A 12,824-nucleotide genomic window follows, 5' to 3' on the forward strand; every position below is an offset into this window, starting at 1 on the left:
GGGGAAGAAACAGATCTGCTGTGTTCCCTACGTGAGGCCCTGGCAATCCTTATTACCTATTTCTCACTTGGTAAACATTCCTATCATCAAAGTCTGCACATCTGTAAATCAGACAAGAAACAATGCACCGCGGAAGACAAGTAACATGTGGAATTGCATGCCCCAATTTATATCTCCAAGTGAGCAACAGAACTGGGGGAAGGGTCAGAGCCTGTTAGCAGGTTTACAAGTCCATCGTCAGAGGCCTAAAGCCGGTCATGGTGGAATTAGACATCTGGTTCCGGAGAGTGATCACCTGAATAAAGCAGCATTTCGCCTGAGCAGAGAAGCCATCATAATACATTCTTTTTCCTAGATCCTTATCACTAAGTCGGCTGAAAAACCTCTTCTTAAAAGCAATCATAATTAAATGTCCTATCGTTCCATGAATCTGGCCCTCGGGAATATAGGATATAAATTCAGTAGATTTAAAACCTCCAATAAATATGCCAAAGTTTAGGGTTTTAAAATGTATTTATTTAGTTCATAAAAAGACACCTCCCCCCGCACTCCCCGCCAAGTCCTCATCCATGCATTTTCACGACCACATCCTTTTCCGCGGCCTCTTTTATGGCCCAGATTGTATCGTGTTTCTTGCTGGAGTCCAGGCAATTGAAAATAAACAGACTCACGTCTGGGGAAATTAACAGACCAACAGTGGCAAACACAATACATTCAGTGGGAAAATAAAACGTTGGTTACAGGACTGCAACTACATAGAGAACTTCTCAGGAGTGCGCCTCGCCGGCGGTGGCAGCAGCAGCAGCAATGTTAGCATTTCTTTCTGCCTCGAGTTCAGAAACCAGCTGGACTATCTCCGGGTGATGGAATTTTCCTGCAAGGCAAGAAGACGGAGAAAGATGAGAGAATACATTCATCTCTCCAGCTTGAGCCCAGGCTTTGTCAGGGGCTTGGCTCTGTGACCTGACCCATGTTTTACTCCAATGCAGAACACAATTCCAGATCCTTCCTTCTGGTTTGGAGCGGGGCCGGAGGGGACCGCCCGGAGCCTATTCTCTGTCACCCCAGATGTCGCCGCTCATAAGGATGAGAATCAGGCGAGACTGTCGACTAGACGGGAGCGGGGAGGACCGTCATCAGGCAGCCTCTGAATGAGGAGCCGCAAGGAAACTCGGGAGGAGCTCAGTGCAGGGAAGTTCCTCTCAGCTCAGTTATGGGCATGCCACCCTCTTTCCAGGCTCAGGTTTCTTCCTCAGTAAAACAGGGAGTGTAAGCTAGGTGACCTTCCGGTTCCCACATTTTTATTTCACTAGTATTTTCGTATTTCATTTTTTGTTTTTCATAGAGAATGTGTCAATGGAAGATAATGTTAAAATGCAAAGCACCACGTAAACATGACTTACTTATATTTTAGTTACATTATCGGTAAAATATGCTATCCTAGAACCCAATCATTGCTTAAAACTCAGCTGGCATGCCCTAGCCCGTTTGGCTCAGTGGATAGCGTGTCAGCCTGCGGACTGATGGGTCCCAAGTTCAATTCCGGCCAAGGACACATGCCCGGTTGTGGGCTCGATCCCCCGCAGTGGGGGACGCGCAGGAGGCGGCCAATCAATGATTCTCTCTCATCATTGATGTTTCTATCTCTATCTCTCTCCCTTCCTCTCTGAAATCAATAAAAATATATTTTTAAAAAAACAGCAACACACAGCTGGTAACCCTTTTCCATAAAGAGACAGATATTAAATATTTTAGGCTTTGTGAACTTACATGACTATCTTGCCAATTACTCAACTCTGCTGTTGTAGCACAAAAGCAGTATAAACAATACATAAGGAATGAGTGTGGATGTTTCAATAAAACGTTACACAAACAAGTACAGTGGGCCAATTTGGCCCATGGGCCACAGTTTGCTGACCCCCGGTTTACAACATTTCTATTTAACTGAAGTCAAACATTTTTGAGCACTGCCTACATCAAAGGACACATGAGACAAAGCTGGTGTTGGCCCTCACACACCTGCTAGGGTGGGGTGAGCAAGTGTGGGTCTGGGAAGAGACCCCAGGAGCAGCATCATTAGGAGAAGGCAGGTCAGGCAGTGAACACCATGGTGAGCTCTGGACCAGAGCAGATCAGCAGAAGGAAGGGAACACTTCATCCCTGACAGGGAGGTTTAGGGAAGGAAACCAGAGAGGCGAGTGGCCTTAGGCCGCTCAAAAGTGCCAGGATTTTATTTTTGAGGAAGAGGAAAGCCACAGTTATAAAAGCAAACCCTCAGGATGAATGGCGAGCCCAGCCGGCTCAGTTAGGCAGTCATAACAACGGCCCAATACAGAAATAATGAGGGCCAGGCCAGCGCAGACCTAGTGGGCTGGAAGAGAGAAGGAAAATCCAATCAACTTCATTTCAAGGCAATCGTCTGCGATCTGGGAGCCTCATCTCCTTGGTGGGGCCACCGGAGGGTCCTGCGAGGTCCCAGAAGGCTCTCCCGAACTACTCTCAGGTGGGGGCTGGCTGAGCCTGAAGCGCTCCCGGGGAGAGGTGAGTTACTCCAGCGAGAGACAGGAACACCGGGCGTCACCCCAGCCATCACTAATCCAGGAAACTTGGCTCCCCACTCTGGAAACTGGTTCAAAAGGAAGATAGCTGGGAGTTCCTGCCAGGTATTATTCTAAGCACTTCACATGAATTAACCCACTGTATCCTCAAACAGCCCTGAAAAGTAAATTCTGTCATTATCTGTACTTTCACAATAAGGAAACTAAGGCCCAGAGCTAGGTGAAGGAATTTACTGGAGGTCACAGATTTTACGGGCAGAACCAGGATTCACACCCAAGCACTTTGACTGCAGGTCTGTGCTATGACGACACCGGTATGGTGACTTCAGCCATGTGGGGCTTTCTTGTCTTACATCTCTATTCCTACCTCCACCTCCACATGACCTTGTACCCATGAAGCACTTAGAGATCCTGATGCACTTTCACATGCATCCTTCCTCCTGAACCTCAAAACCGACCTATGACCTACGTAGGGCAAGTATGATGATGCCCATTTCTCAGAGAGGAGACGGCGGGGTCAGGAGACTGCCCAGGGGCACGCAGCTCGGGCTCCAGGGGGCAATGCTCTCCCGCCCCAGGCCAGCTCTCCCCGTGATCCCACCACTTTCCCTTGAGATGCTCCACACGGAAAGGTCGGAAGAGGGTCACAACAGTGGATTCACCGGCTTAGTGTCACTTATGGCACTGGGAGGAAGCCAAACGGCGACGGTGCTTATTGGAAACAGCACTGCGTACCTGCTGTGGAGTCATAGAAGTCCTGCAGTCTCCCCGGTTTGTTCTCCAGGTCTTCATACTCGGATGCCTGCAGAATCATCTCACACTGGTCCAGCTGCTTCACAAACTTGGCCTCCGCGCTGGACTGGGTCTCATACTCCTAAGAAAGGGACAATTAGAGCAGCATGATTAGGGCTCAGGACAGGGAAACCCAGGAAAATTCTGATTCCACTGCCTGAAAGCAGTCACAGCTACTAGTAAAAGCGCGTTCTGAACTGGCCACATCTCCACCTTACGCAAAGCCTTCAGAGTTGCGTCCCCTGTAATTTCACAGCCAGCATCACCACTCCAGCCAGAAGGGTGTGCTCATACCGCCATGTGTTCCACCAGATGCAAGCCTTGGAAGTCCCATTTGTTCATATTGACACTAAGCATTTTTCTTCCTGTTAAGTATCTTGTCTCCATCTCAACCTTATTATTCTTTAATCCAGCAGTCGCTGACCTTTTGGACCTCACGGACCACCAGTGGTCTGTGGACCAACAGTTGGTGACCAATGTTTTAATCCACCTGAGTGGTATAGGTCTTTTTGAACTTCAAGCTAATATTTCATCTCATGCTTCTCAAATTATTTCTCTCCATTTAATGTTGGGTTTCCTTTTCCTTTAAGGAAATTTCTAGCTTTCTCATTTAATTTTGGCTAGCACTTTATACTTGGACTCATAGGTTGATGTGCAACCACTGAGCCAGGCTGGCCAGGCTGTCCTTGCTTTCTAAATAGGCAGGACTTCAGTCTGTCCCGGTTATGACTCACTCCAGTCAGGATCTGTGAATTCTTCATGGCGTGTGTGGCAAGGAGGTGGTGAAGGAAGTGGACAGGGAGCAGATTTTACCTTTCCTCCTCCCATTGGTCCTTCCCTCCTCAGTGCACACCTGAAACGGGCTACAGGAGGTCTGTTTCTTAGCATGACACATGCCACACGAACAAAGTCCCAATTAATACTACATAGAATCATTCTATTAACACCACAGTGCTCCCACTGGCTTCCCTGCCAAGTTCTCATTTGTAATTCCACCCCAGATGTGTTCCATAATGAACCTGTCATGCTTTCTTGGCAAGATAATGTGATGGGAATTACTGATGGTTTCTTAGTTTTTGTTAAATGCCTTATTCTTTTAAGACAGCTATTTGAATTTTGATCGAGCTTAAAATTGTACAGAGAAATAATTTTAATGTAAAACCAATATATTTTTGTTTTATTTCAAAGGCACTTAGAAATAGTTACACTTAATTTAAATGTTTGTTTACAGTTATATATTTATATTTAATAAATTTAAGTTCATTATTTAATAAAAATAAATTGAGTACTTGAAGCACAGCAGTCCAGGATTTTTCTCAGTTGAAAGTGGGAAAAAAGATTACAAAACCATTAGGAAATAACATATTTTATAACGGATTGTGAGGAAAATACATATTTATTTTCAAAATATACATCACTGGGTTTTCTCTCAAAAAATAATGGTACTGGCATTGTTCGATTTCACTTTCCAACCAGGGATGTTTCTCCAAAGCAAAATGCAGGCTGTGGGGTAGGCTCCTTTCTGTGATACTTTGAGAAAGAAAATGTTTTCTCTTGACTTGCTAAAATTTAATTTCACACTTTATGGTAAAAGATAAATTATAATCAAGGATGTTTAACTGCTTTAAACAGATGTGACTCTGGGCTGACAGCTATTTATAGTGTGAATAGCTGCAGAAATCAATTAACTGGCATTTCCTATTAGTACTACTTTAAGTTCCCGGGGTACAGAATGACTATATTTTCTTAATCCAAAATCAGAACATATGGGATGGAAACAGAAGAAAAATAGAGCTTACCATGTATCAGGCAATATTCTAAATGCTTTATACTTATCAATTTGATTGCCTTATGATCCTATAAGATAGGTGTACTATTTTTATTGCCATTTTATTGATGAGGAAATTAAGGAACAAAGAGGTTCAATAGGTTGCCCAAGATCACATAGCTACTAAACAGAGGGGCCAGTGTTTGAACATAGAAATCTGATACTGAAGTCCATGTACTGATAATATTGGACATGAATTATAAAAATGCTTAAGTTATTATGAGCTTGTATACCGGCTTAAATAATATTCCCCCAAAATGCGTGCCTTTCTGGAATCTATGCCTATTTGGAAATAGGGTCTTTGCAGATATAATTAAATGTTGGATTAGGATGGACCCTAATGCAATGACTGGTGTCCTTATTAGAAGAAGGAACTTCCGGTGGGTACACATACAGACACAGGGAGACCACCTGACTGTGGAGGCAGAGATTGGAGCAGTGTGTCTACAGGGTAAGGGGTGCCGAAGCCAGCGGAGGCTTCACCAGAAGCGAGGGAGAGGCAAGGAAGGAGCCTCCCCTGGAGCTGACATGAAGCCCACATACACACTCACCCTGTTCGCTAACAACCCAATAAACACGATTCTTAACGTGTATCCTCAGTCTGTACCTCTGGGCCCCTGTGACCACCTACTGAGCTGGAGTAGCTCTTCATTCGCAGGGCTGTGCTGATTGGGTACGGAGAGTTTAAGAGCCTGGAATAATATTTTCTAGAAATAAATTTCTATAATTCTGTCTGAAAAATGTGTTGCTATTTATTCATATGGTCTTCATTTTTCTCCTCTGGCCCTTAATAAAAAGACAAACAAACAAACAAACAAAAACCCAAAACACACACACACAAAAAAAAACACCTAAAAAATGAGTTCCCCATCCCTTTCATAGCATGTAAAGATGAACTTCATGTCAAAAGTAGACAAGCTCACAACTCTTCTCTTCCACATCAGTCATCAATATCCCACAGCATCTCCAATAAAGAAATTTAACCCCTGCCGTCTTTGTAGGTGTTGGTTGGCCTGGCAGCACAATTCTAAAGGAGGCTTGTCACATCCCAGGGCGGCCACTGTCCCTGGCCTGAGATCTTCTCTAACAAGTGTAACTAAATCAACCAATGACTTTTACAAGATCATACAATTGTTACTGGTTTGGGGATTATGGGATCATTTAAGGCTCCGTGTTCTACAGTTTCCCAAATCCAAAGTCTTGCTAAGTGACTGTTGTAGCACCTTCATTTGTGAACTACTATTGTAGTTAAGTAAATTTTGCAGGTAGCTTTCTTTAGCCAGTTGTTGATGGCTAACTAAGAAAATAACAAATACTGCCACCATATTTACAATAATTAGGAGTCACAAGAGTAGGAATTTTTGTAAAAGGTCTTTCTTCCTTAAGAGATAATACAAGGAATTGGTTTCATAAACTCAGGAGCCATTTTTTTTTAATGTATGAAATGCAACACAACTCCACTCCATTATTCCCCGACTCAAAGTGTTCCAAAAGTTCGCTTGCAAGTACATACCTCGGAAGAAGGGACGATTCTGCCTAAAGAAACCCTGTTGGGCCTCGTAACCAACACCACCCGCGCCAGGCTCCCAGGCACCACACAACCCACCACATGCACTTACTTCCCAGAGTTCATAGAGCTCCTTTCCGAGATCCTTTGAGAGAAGCTGGGTTAGCCGTTTCATAGCTTCCTGAAACATCAAACCATTATTTTAATCATGTTCACATTTCAACTCCTCTATAAAGCCAAGTACTGGTCTCAAACTCTCACACATAGCCTCAAAGGGGCAGCAGAATATTGGACAATATTGGACAATACAGCTTACAAGGAAGGCAGTTGTGTCCATTTAAGGTTATGCGCCCAGCACTAAATGCAGTTACTGATGTGTGATCTGACCAAAGTGGAACAGAATGGAGCCTCAGCCTCATGCTAGACATTGTATTTCTATAAATGCAGGACTAAACTGGCTTTTTGGAGACCACATCCAATTACTGACTCATTAGTAAACTACCTGTTGACTGAAATCGCCATGCTATTGAAAAACAAAACAGATAAACAATATATTGCTCTCTTCCTGAAATTGAGCAATGGATCTAAACCCATATCATTTGCTACTATACAAGCAGAAGTGCACATCTCGAGGCCTCTTAGGTAGTCGATATTCCTTGTTTGGCAGCCTATGCCACAGAATCATGCCCACCGTTTTCAATAACCCTCGGAAACCAGCTCCACAAAAGTGCAGGTTACATGGCTGAAGGCGCCGGCCTTTCCTTTCCTGATGGCGAGCCCTGCCAGTCCCACTTCCAACCTATTAGCCTTGTTCCCACAGAGATTTAGAAATAATCCCCCGTCAAGATTCTGCCTCAAGTGCTGAGCTGAATGAAGCTTTCAGCAAACATCTGTGTCAGTTTTGTGACTAGCACGAGAGCATCATTCACCATGCACACATCACTGGTGACGCTGAACAGTGCCGCAGTCGACGACAAACTATCAGTCCAGATGGGGTTTGAAACCAGCTGGCCATTTACTCGCTGTGGAAACCTCAGCAAGCTACTTAAACTCTTTGTCCTTCAGGTTTGTCATCTCATGTGAATTGAGGTTAGCAATGGTACCTACCTGAAAGGAGGGTTGTGTGGTTTAAATAGTTTATATATATATATAAAGTCTTTATTATTTGGTATATACTAAGCACTGTATAAAATGTTCACTGTATTTCTCATTTCTCCATCTTGTCATGTTCACTCACATAATAGTTTGTTTCTTCTCTTTTTTTCTTTTTAATATTTTTATTGGTTTCAGAGAGGGAGAGGGAGAGAGAGAAACATCAATAATGAGAGAGAAATCATTGATTGGCTGCCTCTTGTACGCCCCCTACTGGGGATCGAGCCTGCAACCCAGGCATGCGCCCTTGACTGGAATTGAACACAGGACCCTTCAGCCTGCACGCCAAAGGTCTATCCACTGAGCCAAATCAGCTAGGGTGGTTCTTCTTTTAACCTCAGTTCTTTAACAACTTTAACCCTTGAAGATACATATATACCGTGGCTCTTCTTCAGTCTCAGTAAGTTTGTGCCTTTACAAAGGAATATAACCTGCCACTGATGTACTCAAGCCTCGTGTTCCATCTCCCTAGTTCTTGATGATGCCCTCTACCAACGTGGGTTATAATATAAAGTATGTTTTGTCCTGGTAGGAAGGGTCAGACTACAAGCACTGCTTTTGGCCCCTACATTTTCTCTTCTACACCCTCATCCTCCCTCCCATCCAAATACTTGCTGTCCTTCAGAACAGTCAGCCTCCAGGCTTATCAGGTACTTTTCCTCCCTCCTTCGGTTTAAAGCCTTCCTGATGCAGTTGGCAAGCCCCTGGGCAAAGGACGCTCCCTGCTTCTCATCATGTGCCATCCACCTCGAGCCAAGAAACCCTCACTTAATTATCTTAATGCCTGGTTCCGACATCCACCTCTTATTCATGAGTACCATCTGCATGAAGAATGGCTCATCTCCCAGACCCTTCTCTCTGTTCCCAAATCCTCGCCAGCAGCAGGAAGAGGCAATGGAATATCAGTGTTCTCTAGGCCTTTGGCTTCTTGCCCAAGAACTTGTGGTTCTCTAAGACGCTTCCCTTGTCTCTTCTGATTATGGTATTCACTCTGCTGTGAATCAGAAGGAGTGGGCAGCAGACAGGAGGTTTAATGAGGTTTCCCATAATTGCCAGGATACGGAGTCCAGCACCACTCCCTCTGATGGTTCAGGTCTACTCTGTGCCCTCCACAGAGGCCAGGACTCAGCTCTCGTCAGGACAGAAGTAAGTCTCCTCCCATCTCCAGTAGCTGGAGATCCTTCCTATGGACAGTGCTTTTTCTCCAGAAGGTTCTGACTTGCTCCCCTATGGAGTAAGCCTCCAAGTCCCTGTGTACCTGCACAGGGACGGCCTGTCTTTTCTTCGTCCTCTGTCATTCAAGGTCTTTGGTTACCCTCTGGTATTTCAGTACATGATTTCTTGTCCACAATGTCCAGATGTACCCTTAAAGATGTACCCTTGAATAAAACTACCATATATCCTGAAATGAGCTGTATAATCGAGGAGGTTTTCCCCCTTCTTTTTCTCTATGTCGTAAGTCATTTCTCAACATCCTCTGGTTGAGGGCTAATTCCTTTCTGTAACTTAGTATCTTGAGCTAATTGGTCCCAGTTTAAATCATTTCTGTCAATCAACCTAGGAATTTTTTTTTTAACATGTTAAGCACCATGTCAATCACTGGTGACTGACACTATACTTTCCATCCAGAAGACAAAACAGGCTAGGCACTTAACGTGTTAAGAATTTTTAATATTATTTTTTTAAATGTATTTTTCAGTCATAGCTGACATACAATATGATATTAGTTTCAGGTGTACAACACAGTGATTAGAGACATCTATACCTTAGAAAGTGATCACCTCACAATGACAGTCTAAACCAGGGGTGGGCAAACTTTTTGACTCGAGGGCCACAATGGGTTGTTAAACTGGACCGGAGGGCCGGAACAAAAGCATGGATGGAGTGTTTGTGTGAACTAATATAAATTCAAAGTAAACATCATTACATAAAAGGGTACGGTCTTTTTTGTTTGTTTGTTTGTTTTTTTCGTTTCAAACGGGCCGAATCCGGCCCGCGGGCTGTAGTTTGCCCACGGCTGGTCTAAACTATGGAGAAACATTTCCTTAGCTTCCACCCTTTCTATAGGCTGTGGCGATGCTAAGCCTGTATTCTACACCCGTATTTTGGCAGGAAGAATATTCCTTACACTATTCCTCTCGTTCTCATAATTTAGAATACGTTGGAATTCCAAAATTGGGATTCTTTATGGCTTTTCCGCCTGTAGAGAGGCAAAAATGCTGTTGGCTAAGTTTGTCGTCCCTCAGCTCTGAGAACAGCTAGCTCAGCCACCTGCCTGATTAAACCATCTTGATAAAGGGCTTGTCCACTTAGCAGTTTAGGATTTTTGGCCTTTGGTTAAAGTAGCTTGCGATGATCCCTGAACGGAGAACCAGCTATTCAGCATTAAAATCCCCCTCGGATGTTGCGGCCTCTGCTGTAAATATGTCTTCCTCTTTGGCCCTAGCCTCTGGGTTTACAGCCCAAACTGATACTGATTTCCTATTTTATTGATGTTGCTCATTTCTTACTAATACAAATATTTCTTTATTTCTGACCACTAAAGGACTAACTTAAAATCCAACAAACAATTATAAAATAATTATACTTGTAATTTATAGAACTTCTCTCCAAAGAGCTTAACTCGCATGAAGAATTCCTTCAAGTTCCAGCTATTTCCACTGTCCCAATGAAAGCCATGCTACCTATGTCCACATACTAATGAGAATGGAAACCAACAGTTTGCTTGTCCCTGTGCTAAACAAGGCTGGGATTAGGCACACTTTCCTGTTCTTGTGTTAATCAAGGTTGAGAACAACCAGAAACCAACTGACTCCTACTCCAGGGAAATCCTTGCTTCTGGAAGCTGAAACTATAAACTACCCAAATCAGAGCAAGCACTAATGGCTTACTCTTCAAGAGTGTCTCTAAGATTTTGCCTCATCAGTCCCACCTACCCAAGGCTATTATGCCCTAAACTCTGTGCAGCCTGCGGCCTCAACTAGCTGCCCTTCTTGTGGGATCCATTTAAGCATGCTCCAGCCCAGGCTCTACCGCTGAAAACACCCTCCCCTGACGCCCCGCTGCCCTTCCTGAACACTGAGCCAGGGGAGGTGGCGCACTCCCTTGCCCCAACGGGTCTAACAGACTTAGCTGTGCGTCAGCGACAGGCTCTGCTGGAGTTCTTGTGGAGTCAACAGCCAACACTGACCTCTTCTCGCCTATGTTTTTCTTCTTTGGGGATGTTATCTGCTGGTGCTATGTCCCCAACGATGCACTCTGCCATATCGTGAACCAGGGCTAGGCGCACACATCTGACCAGGCGAGAAATGGTGGATGATTACACAGAAGCACATTCGCTACAAACCCCTTCGCTATACTGTTTCGAACTTACATACTATACTTTTCTTTCTCCACCCTCAGAGAGCATTTCAATGCAGTATTTTCTACAGTAACTATATTATGAAAACCTTCAACAGCTTTGAAGCAAAACTGCTTGTTAAGCCCGGTCTGTGTGGCTCAGGGGTTGAGGGTCGACCTATGAACCACGTGGTCACGGTTCGATTCCCCGTCAGGGCCCATGCCCGGGTTGTGGGCTCGATCCCCAGTGTGGGGCATGCAGGAGGCAGCCGATCAATGATTCTCTCTCATCATTGATGTTTCTCTCTCCCTTCCTCTCTGAAATCAATAAAAATATACACTTATAAAAAAAACTGCTTAGTAATATTCAACATAATACATGAGAGTGCAGAGGAAATAGCCTATATTTTTTTAGAAATGGCTGGTTTTTCAAATATCATTTTAAAAGCTTGATAACATCAATCTGGTCACTGGATTTGAACTCAGACCTGCCCAACTCTATTCGTTTTTCTATGAAGGCCCTCATTTTGCCATCTAACTAGTTTACTGGAGAAATGATTGTTTCTGAATTTTGTATCAGTAAGTAAATGCTATAACCAGATCATCTAGCTTTATAACCTGAAGTTATCAATCTTTTTTTTCTTTTAATATTTTAATTGATTTTTAGAGAGAGAGGAAGGGAGAGGTAGAGAGAGAGAAGCATTGATGTGAGAATGAAACATTGATCGGCTGCCTCCTGCATAGGGATTGAACCTGCATCCTCTGGGTGCACAGGACGACGCCTAACCAACTGAGCCACACCAGCCAAGGCAGGCTCCTTCACTGGCCAGGAAAAAACCCAGAGTGCAATTAACAATGGAAGCCATCAGCACACACAGTCTCCCCCACCCCCACCACCCCTACCCCCCATCCTGAACCTGTATGGGTCACCTCAAATAATTTCTTCCCATGTAGAAACGAACCTACAAGAATTTGACACAGGCCTCAGTCATGAAAAGTGGTGCATCATCACAGAGCAGAGACCCTAACTGCCAGGCGCCGACGTTCACAGCTTACCTGTCTTTGTTCAGATGATCATCTTTGGTCACCAGCGCCATAACTGCCATCCTGTACATGTGATCTGATACGCTCTCTGGCCTCTCAACATTTCTGTACACCCAGCCAGTCCGTGGGACTCTCTGGTGAAAATGAATTAGAGGGAGAAGTTTATAAAATAAGTATTTTCACTATCTGCTAGGCTGTTCAATAGAAGTCCAGGGAATAGGGCACAGAAACAGGGTAATGGTTTCAGAACATATTAAAAAAAAATACATAACTAATCAAAATGATCAAGATCTGGAATCAAATAAAGCAGTGAAGTCAGCAGAGAATGAGAAAGGTCGGGGATGGGGGGATAATTCCCACGCACACAGCACATAAGTCTAATAATCGAGGCACTGAAAACACCCTCCCCTGACGTTCCCCTTCCCTTCCTGTCATTGAGCTATACATCTCGGAACCCATACAAGTCCTTTGGACAAAAATAAACGTGTAAAGTAGCTTATTTTTCATCACGACAAGACTCAGGAAGTTCTGCCTCCCAACAAGGCCACTGGGCAGACACCGATGGAAACGCTGGCGGAGGCTCTGAACTTGACGAGGGAACAGA

At 44.2% G+C, this 12,824-nt stretch overlaps 1 protein-coding gene across 1 annotated transcript; it reads right to left on the bottom strand.

Annotated features, from left to right (window-relative positions):
• Nucleotides 1-494: 494 nt before the first annotated feature.
• Nucleotides 495-12,357, bottom strand: HDDC2 (HD domain containing 2). The gene is made up of 5 exons (XM_006778446.2): nucleotides 12,233-12,357; nucleotides 11,028-11,130; nucleotides 6,798-6,866; nucleotides 3,294-3,432; nucleotides 495-874 (listed from the first exon to the last, which is right to left on the bottom strand). The coding sequence occupies exons 1-5, from the start codon at nucleotides 12,289-12,291 to the stop codon at nucleotides 768-770; spliced, it is 477 nt and encodes a 158-aa protein (XP_006778509.1). The 5' UTR covers nucleotides 12,292-12,357; the 3' UTR covers nucleotides 495-767.
• Nucleotides 12,358-12,824: the final 467 nt, after the last annotated feature.

This window comes from Myotis davidii, unplaced genomic scaffold (genome assembly GCF_000327345.1).
Source record: "Myotis davidii unplaced genomic scaffold, ASM32734v1 scaffold147, whole genome shotgun sequence".
Taxonomy (NCBI): domain Eukaryota; kingdom Metazoa; phylum Chordata; class Mammalia; order Chiroptera; family Vespertilionidae; genus Myotis; species Myotis davidii.